Source organism: Pongo abelii, chromosome 11, assembly GCF_028885655.2.
Source record: "Pongo abelii isolate AG06213 chromosome 11, NHGRI_mPonAbe1-v2.0_pri, whole genome shotgun sequence".
NCBI lineage: Eukaryota > Metazoa > Chordata > Mammalia > Primates > Hominidae > Pongo > Pongo abelii.
The window spans coordinates 71,504,870-71,517,484 of record NC_071996.2 but is presented as its reverse complement, the minus strand read 5'-3'; the positions used below and the strand labels follow the sequence as shown (position 1 = coordinate 71,517,484).

Sequence of the window (12,615 nt, the reverse complement as noted above, 5' to 3'; positions counted from 1 at the left end):
TTACTATAGTCATTCTATTGTGCTATCAAATCATATGTCTTATTAATTCTTTCTTTTTTTTGCACCCTTTGTTTTAATTCTTATAACTTGATACATTTTAGTATCTGGTAAAGCAAATCCCTTCACACTAATTTTTCCTCTTCAAAATTCTGTTATCTATTTCTGGATGTTAATTATTTTAATGCACTTTACACTCATTTTAATTTCTTCTAAAAATTTATTTTTATTCTGGTCAAATTCATATACACACATACATACACAGTAGGATTGCTATTGTGGGGATACTAAATTTTCCTGAGAGACATACAAACAAGACTCTAGTTTTTAGCAAGATTCATAGTTATATTAATATGTCCCACTATCTTGCTCACTTTTTCTCATGTATTTTTTCCACTGTTTTGAATGAGATCTTTTTCTCAATTATATCTGTAAATGAGTTGAGATGAAAGCTATTAGTTTTTGTATACTTATCTTAAGGACTTTCCAAGCTGTCTTATAAGTTATAATTTTAGAAATTTAATATAGTCTACTGGGTTTTCTAGGTATATAATAAAATACCAGATATAGTTCTGAGACATTACAGGTTTGGTTTCAGACCACCACAATAAAAAGAATATTGCAATAAAGCATGTCACACTAATTTTTTGGCTTCCTAGTGCATATAAAAGTTGTGTTTACACTATACTGTATTCTACTAACTATGCAATAGCATTATGTCTAAAAATAAACAATGTACATATCTTAATTTATTAATAGCAACTGACCACGGTGGTGGTTGCTGAAGGTTAGAGTGGCAATATCTTATAAGACAACTGTGAAGTTTGCCTCATCAATTGATTCTTCCTTTCATGAAAGATTTATTTGCAGCATGTAATGCTGATTGATAGTATTTTATCCACAGTATAATGTCTTTCAAAATTAGATTGAGTTCTCTTAAACCCTGCTGCTACTTTTATCAACATAGCATTTTCACCACGAGTGGATTTCATCTCAAGAAACCACTTTGCTTATCCATAAGAGGCAACTGCTTATCCATTCAAGTTTTATCATGAGATTGCAGCAATTTAATGCAGCACATCTTCAGACTCCACTTCTAATTCTAGTTATCTTGCTATTTTCATGACAACTGCAGTTACTCCCTCTGAAGTCTTGAACCCTCAAAGTCATCTGTGAGGGTTGGAATCAACTTCTTTCAAGCGCCTATTTATGTGGATATTCTGACCTCCTCCCATGAATCACAAATGTTCTTTCATAAATAAATAAATATATATATATATATATACATATAACGTGTATATATATATATATATATATACATATAACGTGTATATCTATATATACACTTTAAGTTCTAGGGTACGTGTTCTTAATGGCATCTAGAATGGTGAGTCCTTTCCAGAAGGTTTTCAATTTACTTTGCCGAGTTCCCTCAGGGGAATAACTATGGCAGATGTAGCCTTGTAAAATGTTACTTCTTAAATAAAAAGACTTCAAAGTGAAAATTACTCCCTGACCCATGGGCAGCAGAATTCATGTTGGGTTAACAGGCACAACAACATTCATCTCCTTGTACATCTCCGTCAGAGCACCTGGGTGACTAGGTGCATTGTCAATGAGCACTAATATTTTTGAAAGCTGTATTTTTTCCTGCACAGTAGGTGTCAACGGTGGCTTAAGATATTCAAAAAAACTGTGTTTTCAACAGATGTGCTGTCATCCAGCCTTTATTATTCTATTTATAGAACACAGGCAGAGGAGATTTAGCATACCTCTTAGGGGCCTAGAATTTTTGGAATGGTAAGCTTCAACTTAAAGTCATCAGCTGCATTAACCCCTAACAAGAGAGTCAGCCTGTTTTTTATAAGTTTGAAGTCAGGCATTGACTTCTCCTCTCTAGATATGAAAGTCCTAGGTGGCATCTTCCTCCAATAGAAAGCTGTTTTGTCAACATGGAAAATCTGTTATTTGGTGTAGCCACCTTCATCAATCACCTTAGCTAGATCTTCTGGAGAACTTGTGGCAGCTTCTACATTAGCACTGCTGCTTCACCTTGCACTTTTACATTGTAGAGATGCTTTTTTCCTTAAACCTCATGAACCAACTTTTCTCCCGAAGGTTCCTCACTTCTCTCAGCCTTACTAGAATTGAAGAGAGTTAGGGCCTTGTTCTGAATTAGGTTTGGCTTAAGGCAATGTTGTAGCGGGTTTGATCTTGTCTCCAGACCACTCAAACTTTCTTCATATCATCAATGAAGCTGGTTCACTTCACTTTCTTATTATTTGTGTGTTCACTAGAATAGCACTTTTAATTTCCTTCAAGAACTTTTTTTCTGCATTCACAACTTGACTATCTGTTTAGCGCATGAGGCCTAACTTTTAGCCTGTCTCAGCCTTCGACACACCTTCCTCACTGAGCTTAGTCATTTCTAGCTTTTGATTTAAGGTGAGAGATGTGTGACTCTTTATTTCACTTGAACACTTAGAGGCCAAGGTAGCGTTATTAATTGGCCTAATTTCAATATTATTGTGTCTCAGGTAATAGGGAGGTCTGAGGATAGAAAGAGAGAGAGACAGAATGACCAGTCAGTGGAGCAGTCAGAACAAACACATTTATTGAATAAGTTTTCAGTCTTATATTGGCGTGGTTCGTGGTGCTCTAAAACGATGACAATAATAATGCCAAAGATCACTGATCACAGATCACCATAACAGATATAATAATGAAAAAGTTTGAATATTTTGAGAATTACCAAAATGTGATGCAGAAACATAAAGTGAACACATACCATTGGAAAAATGGCACCAATAGAATTGCTCTGCATATGCAGGGTTGCCACGAACCTTCAATTTGTAAAAATCACAATATCTGCAAAGCAAAAAATGCAAAAAAGATCGTTTTGTCTCTTTTCTTTTTTTATGTTTATACTCATTTTCTTATTATATTAGCTAGAGCTCATTGAGAAATAAGAGTGGTAGTAGAGGTGATTCAAGCAAGACGAAAACTCAAAACTGCAAAGTAGACATGTTGGACTTCATAAATTCAAAACTTTTATATAAACAAATGATAAACTAGAAAAGCATTTATAATAAATATTAATATCCCTAATATAACCATATTTATGTGTAGTGTTCCTAAAACCATCATGAATGATATTCATGAGGATGGGGAATAACTGACACTTTCATACACTATACAAAGTTTTTCAATGTTTTTGGAGAGTAATAGTAAATAATAGTAAGCAAATGTTTTGGAGAGTAATAGTAAATAATGATATCCCCCAAAAACTTTAGAGTTGCTTTTCAAGTATTCTGTAATGCCTGACAGTCCTTGCCAACCAGAAATTCTTTTTTTTTTAAATTATATACTCTTTGAACAGAATTCTCATGAGTGAATTCCCTCCTATTGTGTAAGAATGTGTGTTCAAGGATATTTATCATTTTTTATATTAACCAAAAAATTAATAAAATTCCCTGGAAACTACCCAAATATCCATCAACAGGAAAAGAGTTGAATCAATTATGATACATTTATACTAACGAATGTTACACAGCTATTTTTTAAAGTGTTCCTATATATTGATCTGGAAGTATAGTTATGTAACATTGATAAGTGAAAAAAAGTCAAAGTACAAAGTAATATGTAGAGTATGAGCCTTTTTGTAAAGAAAAAAATTAAAATATATGTATATATTGTTAAATATATATCTATGTTTTGTTTGTGTCTTAGGCTGTATTATTTTCAATTTTTTTAAAAAACACCAAGTGAATAAAATGTAAAAGGAAACAAAATAAGGACATCCCAAAGAACTGCAAAGTTGCTTTTCAAGTACTCTGTAATGCCTGACAATCCTTGCCAACCAAAAATTCTTTAAAAAAAAAAAATTGTGGTAAAATATTTCTAACATAAAATTTACTACTTTAACCATCTTTGGTTAAATCATATGAATTTATCCTTTTATGTCTGGCTCATTTCACATAACATGATGTTTTTGAAGTTTCTCTATGCTATAGTATGTGTCAGAGCTACATTTTTATGGATGTTTATTTTATGGATATATCATGTTTTCTTTATTCATTCCTCTGTGGACATTCAGGTTGTTTGGCTATTGTGAATAATGCTGCTCTGAACATGGGTGTACAAATGAGAAATTCTTGATTTAGCCTGTTAGTCTCCAAGGAAGTTAGCACTAACACATGGGAATGCTTTGGGACACAATTTTATATTCCATTTGTGTCTTCAATTCATTATAAAGATGCAAATTATTCCTGAATAACACTGCCTTAGCATCTAATGGTTACTAACAGCTTACCTTTTGTTGTTTTACATTTTTTTGTCTTAAATAATAATGTGTTTCTACAATTTTAAAAAGAAGTGATGTAATTGTCCTCACCCAAGTATTTTCTACAGAGTGTACCAAGCTTTGGTCATACCTACTTAGCTGCAACTGAAACGAAGATTTGGAACCATTGGATACTCTGATTACTATAGATATAATTACCACAGTGGTCCATTCTCCATCTATATTAGGACTGAATCCATTTTGTCCATCTGCATTGACTAAATAGCTGTATATTACAGCAGCATGTAACTTTGTGCCAATGAGCAGGCTAACTTCAATGAGAATCAAAGTTGTATCTTATAATAGTCTTGTATCAACTTCAAAAATATAATTATAGAGCAAGCATTAATCTTCATTGAATAAGTAATATTACCTCAAGCCCGATGGCTGGATATCTTCAAACAAGCCAAATGCATCAGTACTTGACACATATGTAGCCCATGTTTAGGGCTGCATTAATCTCAGACAGACTGCTCTAGTACTGACACTCTTAAAATGAGATTAGTCAATAAATGAACTTCGGATAAGCTATGAATAAAGAACCTTTTAATTAATTCAGCCTTCAGATACGTCATGGGAGCTCATCATTTAAAAGAACTTAATCATTTAAAAGAACTTAACTTTTTGAACAGAGGACTACCATATGACCCAGCAATTCCACTCCTAGGTCTATATCCAAAAGAATTGAAAGCAGGGACTTGAAAGGTGCTTATACACCAGTGTTCATAGCAGCATTATTCACAATAGCCAAAAGTTGGAAATAACCCCAGTGTCCATCAATGGATGAATGGATAAACAAAATGTGATATGTACATGCAATGGAATATTCAGTTTTAAAAGGGAATGAAGCTAGGTGTGATGGCTCATGCCTGCAATCCCAGCACTATGGGAGGCCAAGGTGGGAGGATCACTTGAGCTTAGGACTTTAAGACCAGCCTGGGCAACATAGTGAGACCTCATTTCTAGTAAGATTAAAAAATTAGCAGGTGTAGCGGCATGCATCTGTGGTCCCAGCTACTTAGCATGCTGGGGCAGGAGGGCTGCTTGAGCCCAGGAGGTCAAGGCTACATTGAGCCATAATTATGCCACTGCCCTCCAGCCTGGGTGACAGAGTGAGACCTTGTCTCAAAATAACACAAAATAAACAAAAAATAAAAATAAAAAGGAATGAAATTTTTATACCTGCTAAAACATGCCTGAAGCTTGAAAACATTATGCTTAGCAAAATAAGCCAGACACAGAAGGAAAAATATTGTGTGATTCTACTTCTAGAGACACCTAGGGTAGGCAAATTTATACAGACAGAGAGTTAAAATAGAAGTCACCAAGAGCTTGGGGGAGAGAGAAGAAAGGGAGGTTATTGTTTAATGGATACAGAGTTTTTGTTGGGCATGATTTTAAAAGCTTTAGGTATAGATATGTGATGGTTACACAACATTGTGAAATGCCACTGAATTGTACACTTAAGAGTGGTTAAAATGATATATATTGTTATGTATATTTTATCACAACTTTATAAAAGATCTGACCTTTTTGTGTAATGGTAGTTGGTAAAAGAGACTGTGTGTCTGAAATGGGTTGATTGCTTTTTGGTTTGCAGGCTGCCGGCTCTCAGATCGGGATGATGGTCAATTCCTTCACTAACGTCACTGTGGCCATGATCATTGCCTTCTCCTTTAGCTGGAAGCTGAGCCTGGTCATCTTGTGCTTCTTCCCCTTCTTGGCTTTATCAGGAGCCACACAGAGCAGGATGTTGACAGGATTTGCCTCTCGAGATAAGCAGGCCCTGGAGATGGTGGGACAGGTAATCTTGCAGATCTAATTTTCCCATTCCTCATGGCTAAGTGGCTATCAGACAAACTGTTAAAAATGAATAGTACGAAGAGACTTAAGGAAGCTGTCAGCCCACAAGACAGGCACACTTAAGAACCTTCCACCACCCTTTCTATGCATGCTTGGCCCAAAGGCTGAGGCAATAAAGCTCTGAGGCTCTGAATATGAGCCGGCGTGGAGAAATAGTGGGGTGAACACAGGATTGCCTGTTCAATTTCCTCTCGCATAGTGTTTCATTCCACATTCCAATTTGGTGTACTCTCACTTGCAGGGGTGGATAGTTCAGTTTTCTGGCCGTGAGGCTTTTGCAATTTAATGGTTCACCTGAGCCATGCTTTCCACACACAGAGGAGCTATGATGGTGTTAATGGCACACGCCTTTTCTCTTCATACTTTAGAGTCCCCCAGGCTTGGGGCAAGTGTCTTTCCCAACTAGAATTATGAGCTGCAGTTTAGGTTTTGGATACACTTAGGTTTTAGCTATACATTTTAAAGTGTGTTCTAATTAATATCTTGTCCTTGGGGGGTAAATGACAGATGGTTGGTAGCATAAACACTTCTCAAGTATAAGAATTAAGGGAAACTTGAATTTAACTGAAAAAATGTCTCGTGGTCCAGTTGGGTTGATCTCCAGCCACTTCTTTGTGTTCCCAGATGATGCATTCTCTGATTTGTACCACATTCTGCCATTTGCACCATCAATACAGGCAGCCATTGAAATGTCATGAAAGGAGTTATTTCTGCCCTTGTATTCCTAAGACTCTTTTTCTGTCTTCAGATTACAAATGAAGCCCTCAGTAACATCCGCACTGTTGCTGGAATTGGAAAGGAGAGGCGGTTCATTGAAGCACTTGAGACTGAGCTGGAGAAGCCCCTCAAGACAGCCATACAGAAAGCCAATGTTTATGGATTCTGCTTTGCCTTTGCCCAGTGCATCGTGTTTATTGCGAATTCTGCTTCCTACAGATATGGAGGTTACTTAATCCCCAATGAGGGGCTCCATTTCAGCTACGTGTTCAGGTGAGGAATATCTAGCCAAGGTGAGAAAAGATCAACACACAAGGAAGGAATAGCCTGGTTCTATCAGTTAGCTTTTTTCTGCTTAACAAACCATCCCAAGCTTGGTGTCTTACAATAGTTGGGATTAATTATTTCTCAAGATTCTGTGGGTCGTCAGGGTGGTTCTTCTGACCTGGGCTGACTCAGTCAGGCTTCTGTGTATTCTTCTGTCTCCACGTGGCCTGTCTAGCAGATGAGCTTCTTTTCTTCATATTATGGCCTCAGAGTTCCAAGTGCCACAAAAGAGGGCAAGCCCCACTGTGCAAGTACTTTTCAAGTCTCTCCACGCAAAGAAACTTTCTAATTTTCTGTTTGGCCAAAGAAAGTCATGCCATCAAGCCCAGGTTTAAGGAATAGAAAAAAATAGAATTCACTTTTTGATGAGAGGAGTAAAAAAGCCATGTTGCAAAGGGATGCATGATAGTGTGAATTAATATGATCGTTGTTTATAAACAATCTGCCACACATGTTAATGCTGAGAAAATCTAGAGGCCTTGGCTAAGACGGTTCATAGAGAACTGTTTTATTTGAACTCCTGTCTTGCAAAGAGGGCGGACTCCTCCTTGCTGACTCCTCCTAGGCAGAGACAGCATAGGCCATACAGGTGAATGATGTTCCATTCGTATAGCCAAAGTCTGCTTTTCTAATAAGATTAGCTTTTAGTCCAATTTCTCACATTTCCAGAGGTGAAAGCCTAAGGGTGTCAGGGTACTGGCGAATGAGGTACACATGTATATGGGCGAGTGGGGAGGTAAGGGTGGAGATGGTCTGAGAAAGGTTTGGAGGGCATTAGGAAAAGTGGTCCTATAGGAATCGGTTCTTGGGTTTCCTTCTCTAGCCGTGAGTCCCACCTTCTCACCTGGTATCTCTTTCAGCACTTCTCTCCCATTCCACTACACCCACCCAGCTAGGAAAGTCTCTCTTTTCTAAATCTTTGCATACTTAAAGCTACTAATCTAAATTAGAAAACACAAACCATTGGCTCATTTTTATTTAGTTTATATTAAGGTTTTAGAATAATTTTTTGCCAACATGTAAAAATCTGGGGCTACAGGCTGGGCGTGGTGGCTCATGCCTGTAATCTCAGTGCCCTGGGAGGCCGAGGTGGGTGGATCACTTGAGGTCAGGAGTTTGAGACCAGCCTGGCCAACATGGCAAAACCTCATCTCTACAAAAAATATAAAAATTAGCCAGGTATGGTGGTGCATGCCTGTAATCCCAGCTACTTGGGAGGCTGAGGCAGGAGAAAGGAGAATCGCTTGAACCCAGGAGGTGGAGGCTGCAGTGAGCTGAGATCATGCCACTACACTCCAGCCTCGGTGACAGAGTGAGACTCCATCTCAAAACAAAACAAAACAACAACAACAACAAAACTGGGACTACAGAAAACTCCCAATTTCTGGCTTCACTTTAAAAATTGGAAGGTCATCTTCCACCATTTTCCATTTCATTTCTAGTTCTTTTCATTCCCTTAGGCTTTAAACTGGGCTCCTGGAGATGTTCGGATTTGCAATTCTGGCCTAAAACAATTCCTGCTTATGAACTGAGCAGTGTGACCCACAAAGACACATCCCTTATCCCTATCCCCATCCCAGGCAGACCCTCTGTGCATGACAGTGCAGGTGAACAGCTTTGGGGGCTACTACTCACATCATAGTCTCTACAGCAACAAAGTTATCTCTCATTATATTTATCATTCATTTATTCATTCACTCACTCTTTCGTTAATTAAGTACATGTTGACTATAGTTAGAGGCTAAGACAAGTAGAAGGAGACAGGCAATTGCATCTGTCTTACTCTCTGAAGCAAAAATTATATACATGCCTGGTGCAGAATTGATGCTTACATCATCAATCATTATCTTTTATATATCTATTATAGATTCACAAACTGTTAGAATTCTAGAAAAATCAACTCAATCTGGTGATCTTTCAAGCCTGCTTTTTCTTTTAAAAAAAAATTTTCAGAAGTCTTTTTCCCCCCTCAAACAATTTTCTTTTTTTTTTTTTTTTTGAGACAGAGTCTTGCTCTGTCACCCAGGCTGGAGTGCAGTGGTGCAATCTTGGCTCACTGCAAGCTCTGCCTCCCAGGTTCACGCCATTCTCCTGCCTCAGCCTCCCGAGTAGCTGGGACCACAGGCGACCACCACCACGCCCGGCTAATTTTTTGTATTTTTAGTAGAGACGGGGTTTCACCTTGTTAGCCAGGATGGTCTCGATCTTCTGACCTTGTGATCCGCCTGCCTCAGCCTCCCAAAGTGCTGGGATTACAGGCGTGAGCCACCACACCAGGCCAACAATTTTCTTAAAGGAAGCTATTGTGGTCAAATAAAGGTTTGGAGGCCTGAGCTCTCCCCTTCATACTTGTTCAGTCCTCTTCTTACTCCTTTTTCATAGAACACAGTTTGAAAACTGCCAGTCTCTTAAACACCACCCTCTCCATTTCCAGGCAAGTCTGAAGTGACTTGCTCAAGGATATTTGGTCCTTTCCTAGCAGAACCAGAGCTAGATCCCCAAACTTCTGCCTTCAGGTCATCACACGAACCACACCTCCCTGCTCTCTGCCTGTGTGTCTGTCTGGTTACAGGGTGATCTCTGCAGTTGTACTGAGTGCAACAGCTCTTGGAAGAGCCTTCTCTTACACCCCAAGTTATGCAAAAGCTAAAATATCAGCTGCACGCTTTTTTCAACTGCTGGACCGACAACCCCCAATCAGTGTATACAATACTGCAGGTGAAAAATGGGTAAGTGTTGGAATACTATGCAGCCATAAAAAAGGATGGGTTCATGTCCTTTGCAGGGACAGGGATGAAGCTGGAAACCATCATTCTCAGCAAACTAACACAAGAACAGAAAACCAAACACCACATGTTCTCACTCATAAGTGGGAGTTGAACAATGAGAACACATGGACACAGGGCAGGGAACATCACACACCGGGGCTTGTCAGGGGATGGCGGGGGGTAGGGGAGGGATAGCATTAGGAGAAATACCTAATGTAGATGACAGGTTGATGGGTGCAGCAAACCACCATGACACGTGTATACCTATGTAACAAACCTGCACATTCTGCACATCTACCCCAGAACTTAAAGTCTAATAAAATAAATAAATAAATAAAATGTGTAAGTATTGATGAGGGGTAAGGTTGTGCATGTGTGTGTGTGTGTGCACCTGTGTGTGTGTGCAGGACAGCCATTAGGGATGGCCATACAATACCACTTGGCTTCTAAATTCCTGCTGTATATGGGTTCATTCATATGTACTTGGAGTGGACAAACGGTAGATTTATAAATACAAAGGAATAAAGTAAATTAGCATCAAAAATTATTCCTAAAGCTGGCATTTGAACAAGGCGATGACATTCAATGAATGCTAAATTCTGTGTAATGTAAAATACACTGAGTTCCCAAATGAATGAAGCCAGTTGTCCTCTGAGATCTACCTAACCACTGTGTTTTCTATTGATGTTCTGATACAGAATGTAGAAAAATCAATTCTTCCTGTCCAATAACATTGATTTAATTCATGTTCATCTTGATTCAAGTTTTAGCTTATGTGGATGTCCAGAAAATTAATTCAATCTCAACAAAATATCTGTTCTTCCAATTGATAGATAGGTATTTTTAAATCTTCTCTACCTATTTTTGAAAATTTTAGTATGTTCCAGAAAGCAAAGCAAACCTAAACACTAGTAAAGTGGTTAAGCTAAATTCTGTAATCTTTCTAAATTGGTAAAATTTTTCCTTCAGTTCAGTAAATGTAAAGTTTCTATGTGGTTTATTAAATGTCTATTCATTTCTAGAGTTTATAAGTTAGACAGTTTTAAGCACACCAAAGTACAATAGAAAGTATTCACCTTTGCAATACAGACCTCAGGTAACTTTCTTTCTAGGTCGTTTTAAGTGTAACATTATTTTTAGTCTTTAGGAGAACAAAGCTATAGGGTTTGGACAGTTACTGGCTTCTGTGATGTAATATCTTCCAGCTATTCTCTTCTATTCAGAATGTCGGGAATAGATGTCAAGAAAATCCCCTTAGGTTAGACTGGGAATAGGGGGAGTCAAGTGTCTTTAATTTCGTTGCCCAAGCCTTCCTTTATACTACATCTTTCAGAATACAAAATGGAATGTCCCTTTGTTAAGTTGCTGTCTTTATACTTTGCACTTTGGCAGCATGGTTTGAAGGTATCTCAAGCAGGGATTTTAAACTCAAGATTTAGGTGTATTTTCAATATTCTAGGCTCCAGTAAGAGCATCTCTAATTTTGATCCTCCCATCCACAGGACAACTTCCAGGGGAAGATTGATTTTGTTGATTGTAAATTTACATATCCTTCTCGACCTGACTCGCAAGTTCTGAATGGTCTCTCAGTGTCGATTAGTCCAGGGCAGACACTGGCGTTTGTTGGGAGCAGCGGATGTGGCAAAAGCACTAGCATTCAGCTGTTGGAACGTTTCTATGATCCTGATCAAGGGAAGGTGGTAAGCCATGCAACCTTTTTGAGAATTTTGCCTTCTGCAGAGTATTTCCAACCCCTAAAAGTGGGCTTCAAGTTTTTGCTTTGCCAGACTCACTTTAAAATGCTTGCCTTAGGCACTTAGCATATTTTCCAGTCCCAGTCATTTGCTGCTTCACCTGATTCTACCTCACAATTTCTAATGTCAGATTTTCCCCAGTTCCAGATGGCCTGCTGACCAGTTAGGCAAAGAAAACTGGGCACACTGCAAAGTTGGAGATTAGTGTATTTAATAGAAGCACTCACTTACCCGTAAATGGAGCAGAAAGTGCAGACTAATCAGGAAACTAATGACCAGGAATGGAAAAAGTAGAGTGATAAGGGAAATAATGATAAATGAGCAAGAAAGGAGATTTAGCATGAAAAGATCTAAGACAATCCTTGTTCAAGAAGCTGAAATCTAAATAATGCAAGGAACTCAGATTGAGAGCCATGTACCATAAATCTTTAGCAAGGATATTTGAAATTTTGGTGAATAGCTTTGGTATTTATTTTTCATAACGTTTCTTTTTCCTTTCTGTCCTTTTTTTCTTTCTTTAAAGGTAATATATGCAGAAGGTCACAAAATTAAATAATAAATATTTATAATAAAAAGCCACCCCCCTGCTTTATGCTTACACTCCCTCTCCACATTTCTCTGCTCAAAGGCAACTATTTTTGACCACTTGATGTTTTTTGATCTCCCAATGATGACTTTTATGTCTTTAAATAATGTGCTCATGCTATTTCATGATTTAACAAATTTAGACTCTCTGTGATTTATTCTCAAGAGATACAAATCTACTTACCCTCACCACTCCCTCCTTTTGCCTACCTCCCCACAATATAGTTATATCATTTTTTAGGCCTTCTATTTATAAATTTGT

General features: G+C 37.9%; 1 protein-coding gene across 1 annotated transcript in view; it reads left to right on the top strand.

Moving 5' to 3' along the window:
* ABCB11 (ATP binding cassette subfamily B member 11) overlaps positions 1-12,615 on the top strand; it is a 183,684-nt gene that overhangs the window by 162,268 nt on the left and 8,801 nt on the right. The window contains exons 23-26 of the mRNA XM_054549455.2: positions 5,940-6,143; positions 6,951-7,192; positions 9,819-9,975; positions 11,517-11,714. Coding sequence (XP_054405430.2) covers positions 5,940-6,143; positions 6,951-7,192; positions 9,819-9,975; positions 11,517-11,714 — 801 coding nt within the window. The remainder of the gene's footprint in view (positions 1-5,939; positions 6,144-6,950; positions 7,193-9,818; positions 9,976-11,516; positions 11,715-12,615) is intronic.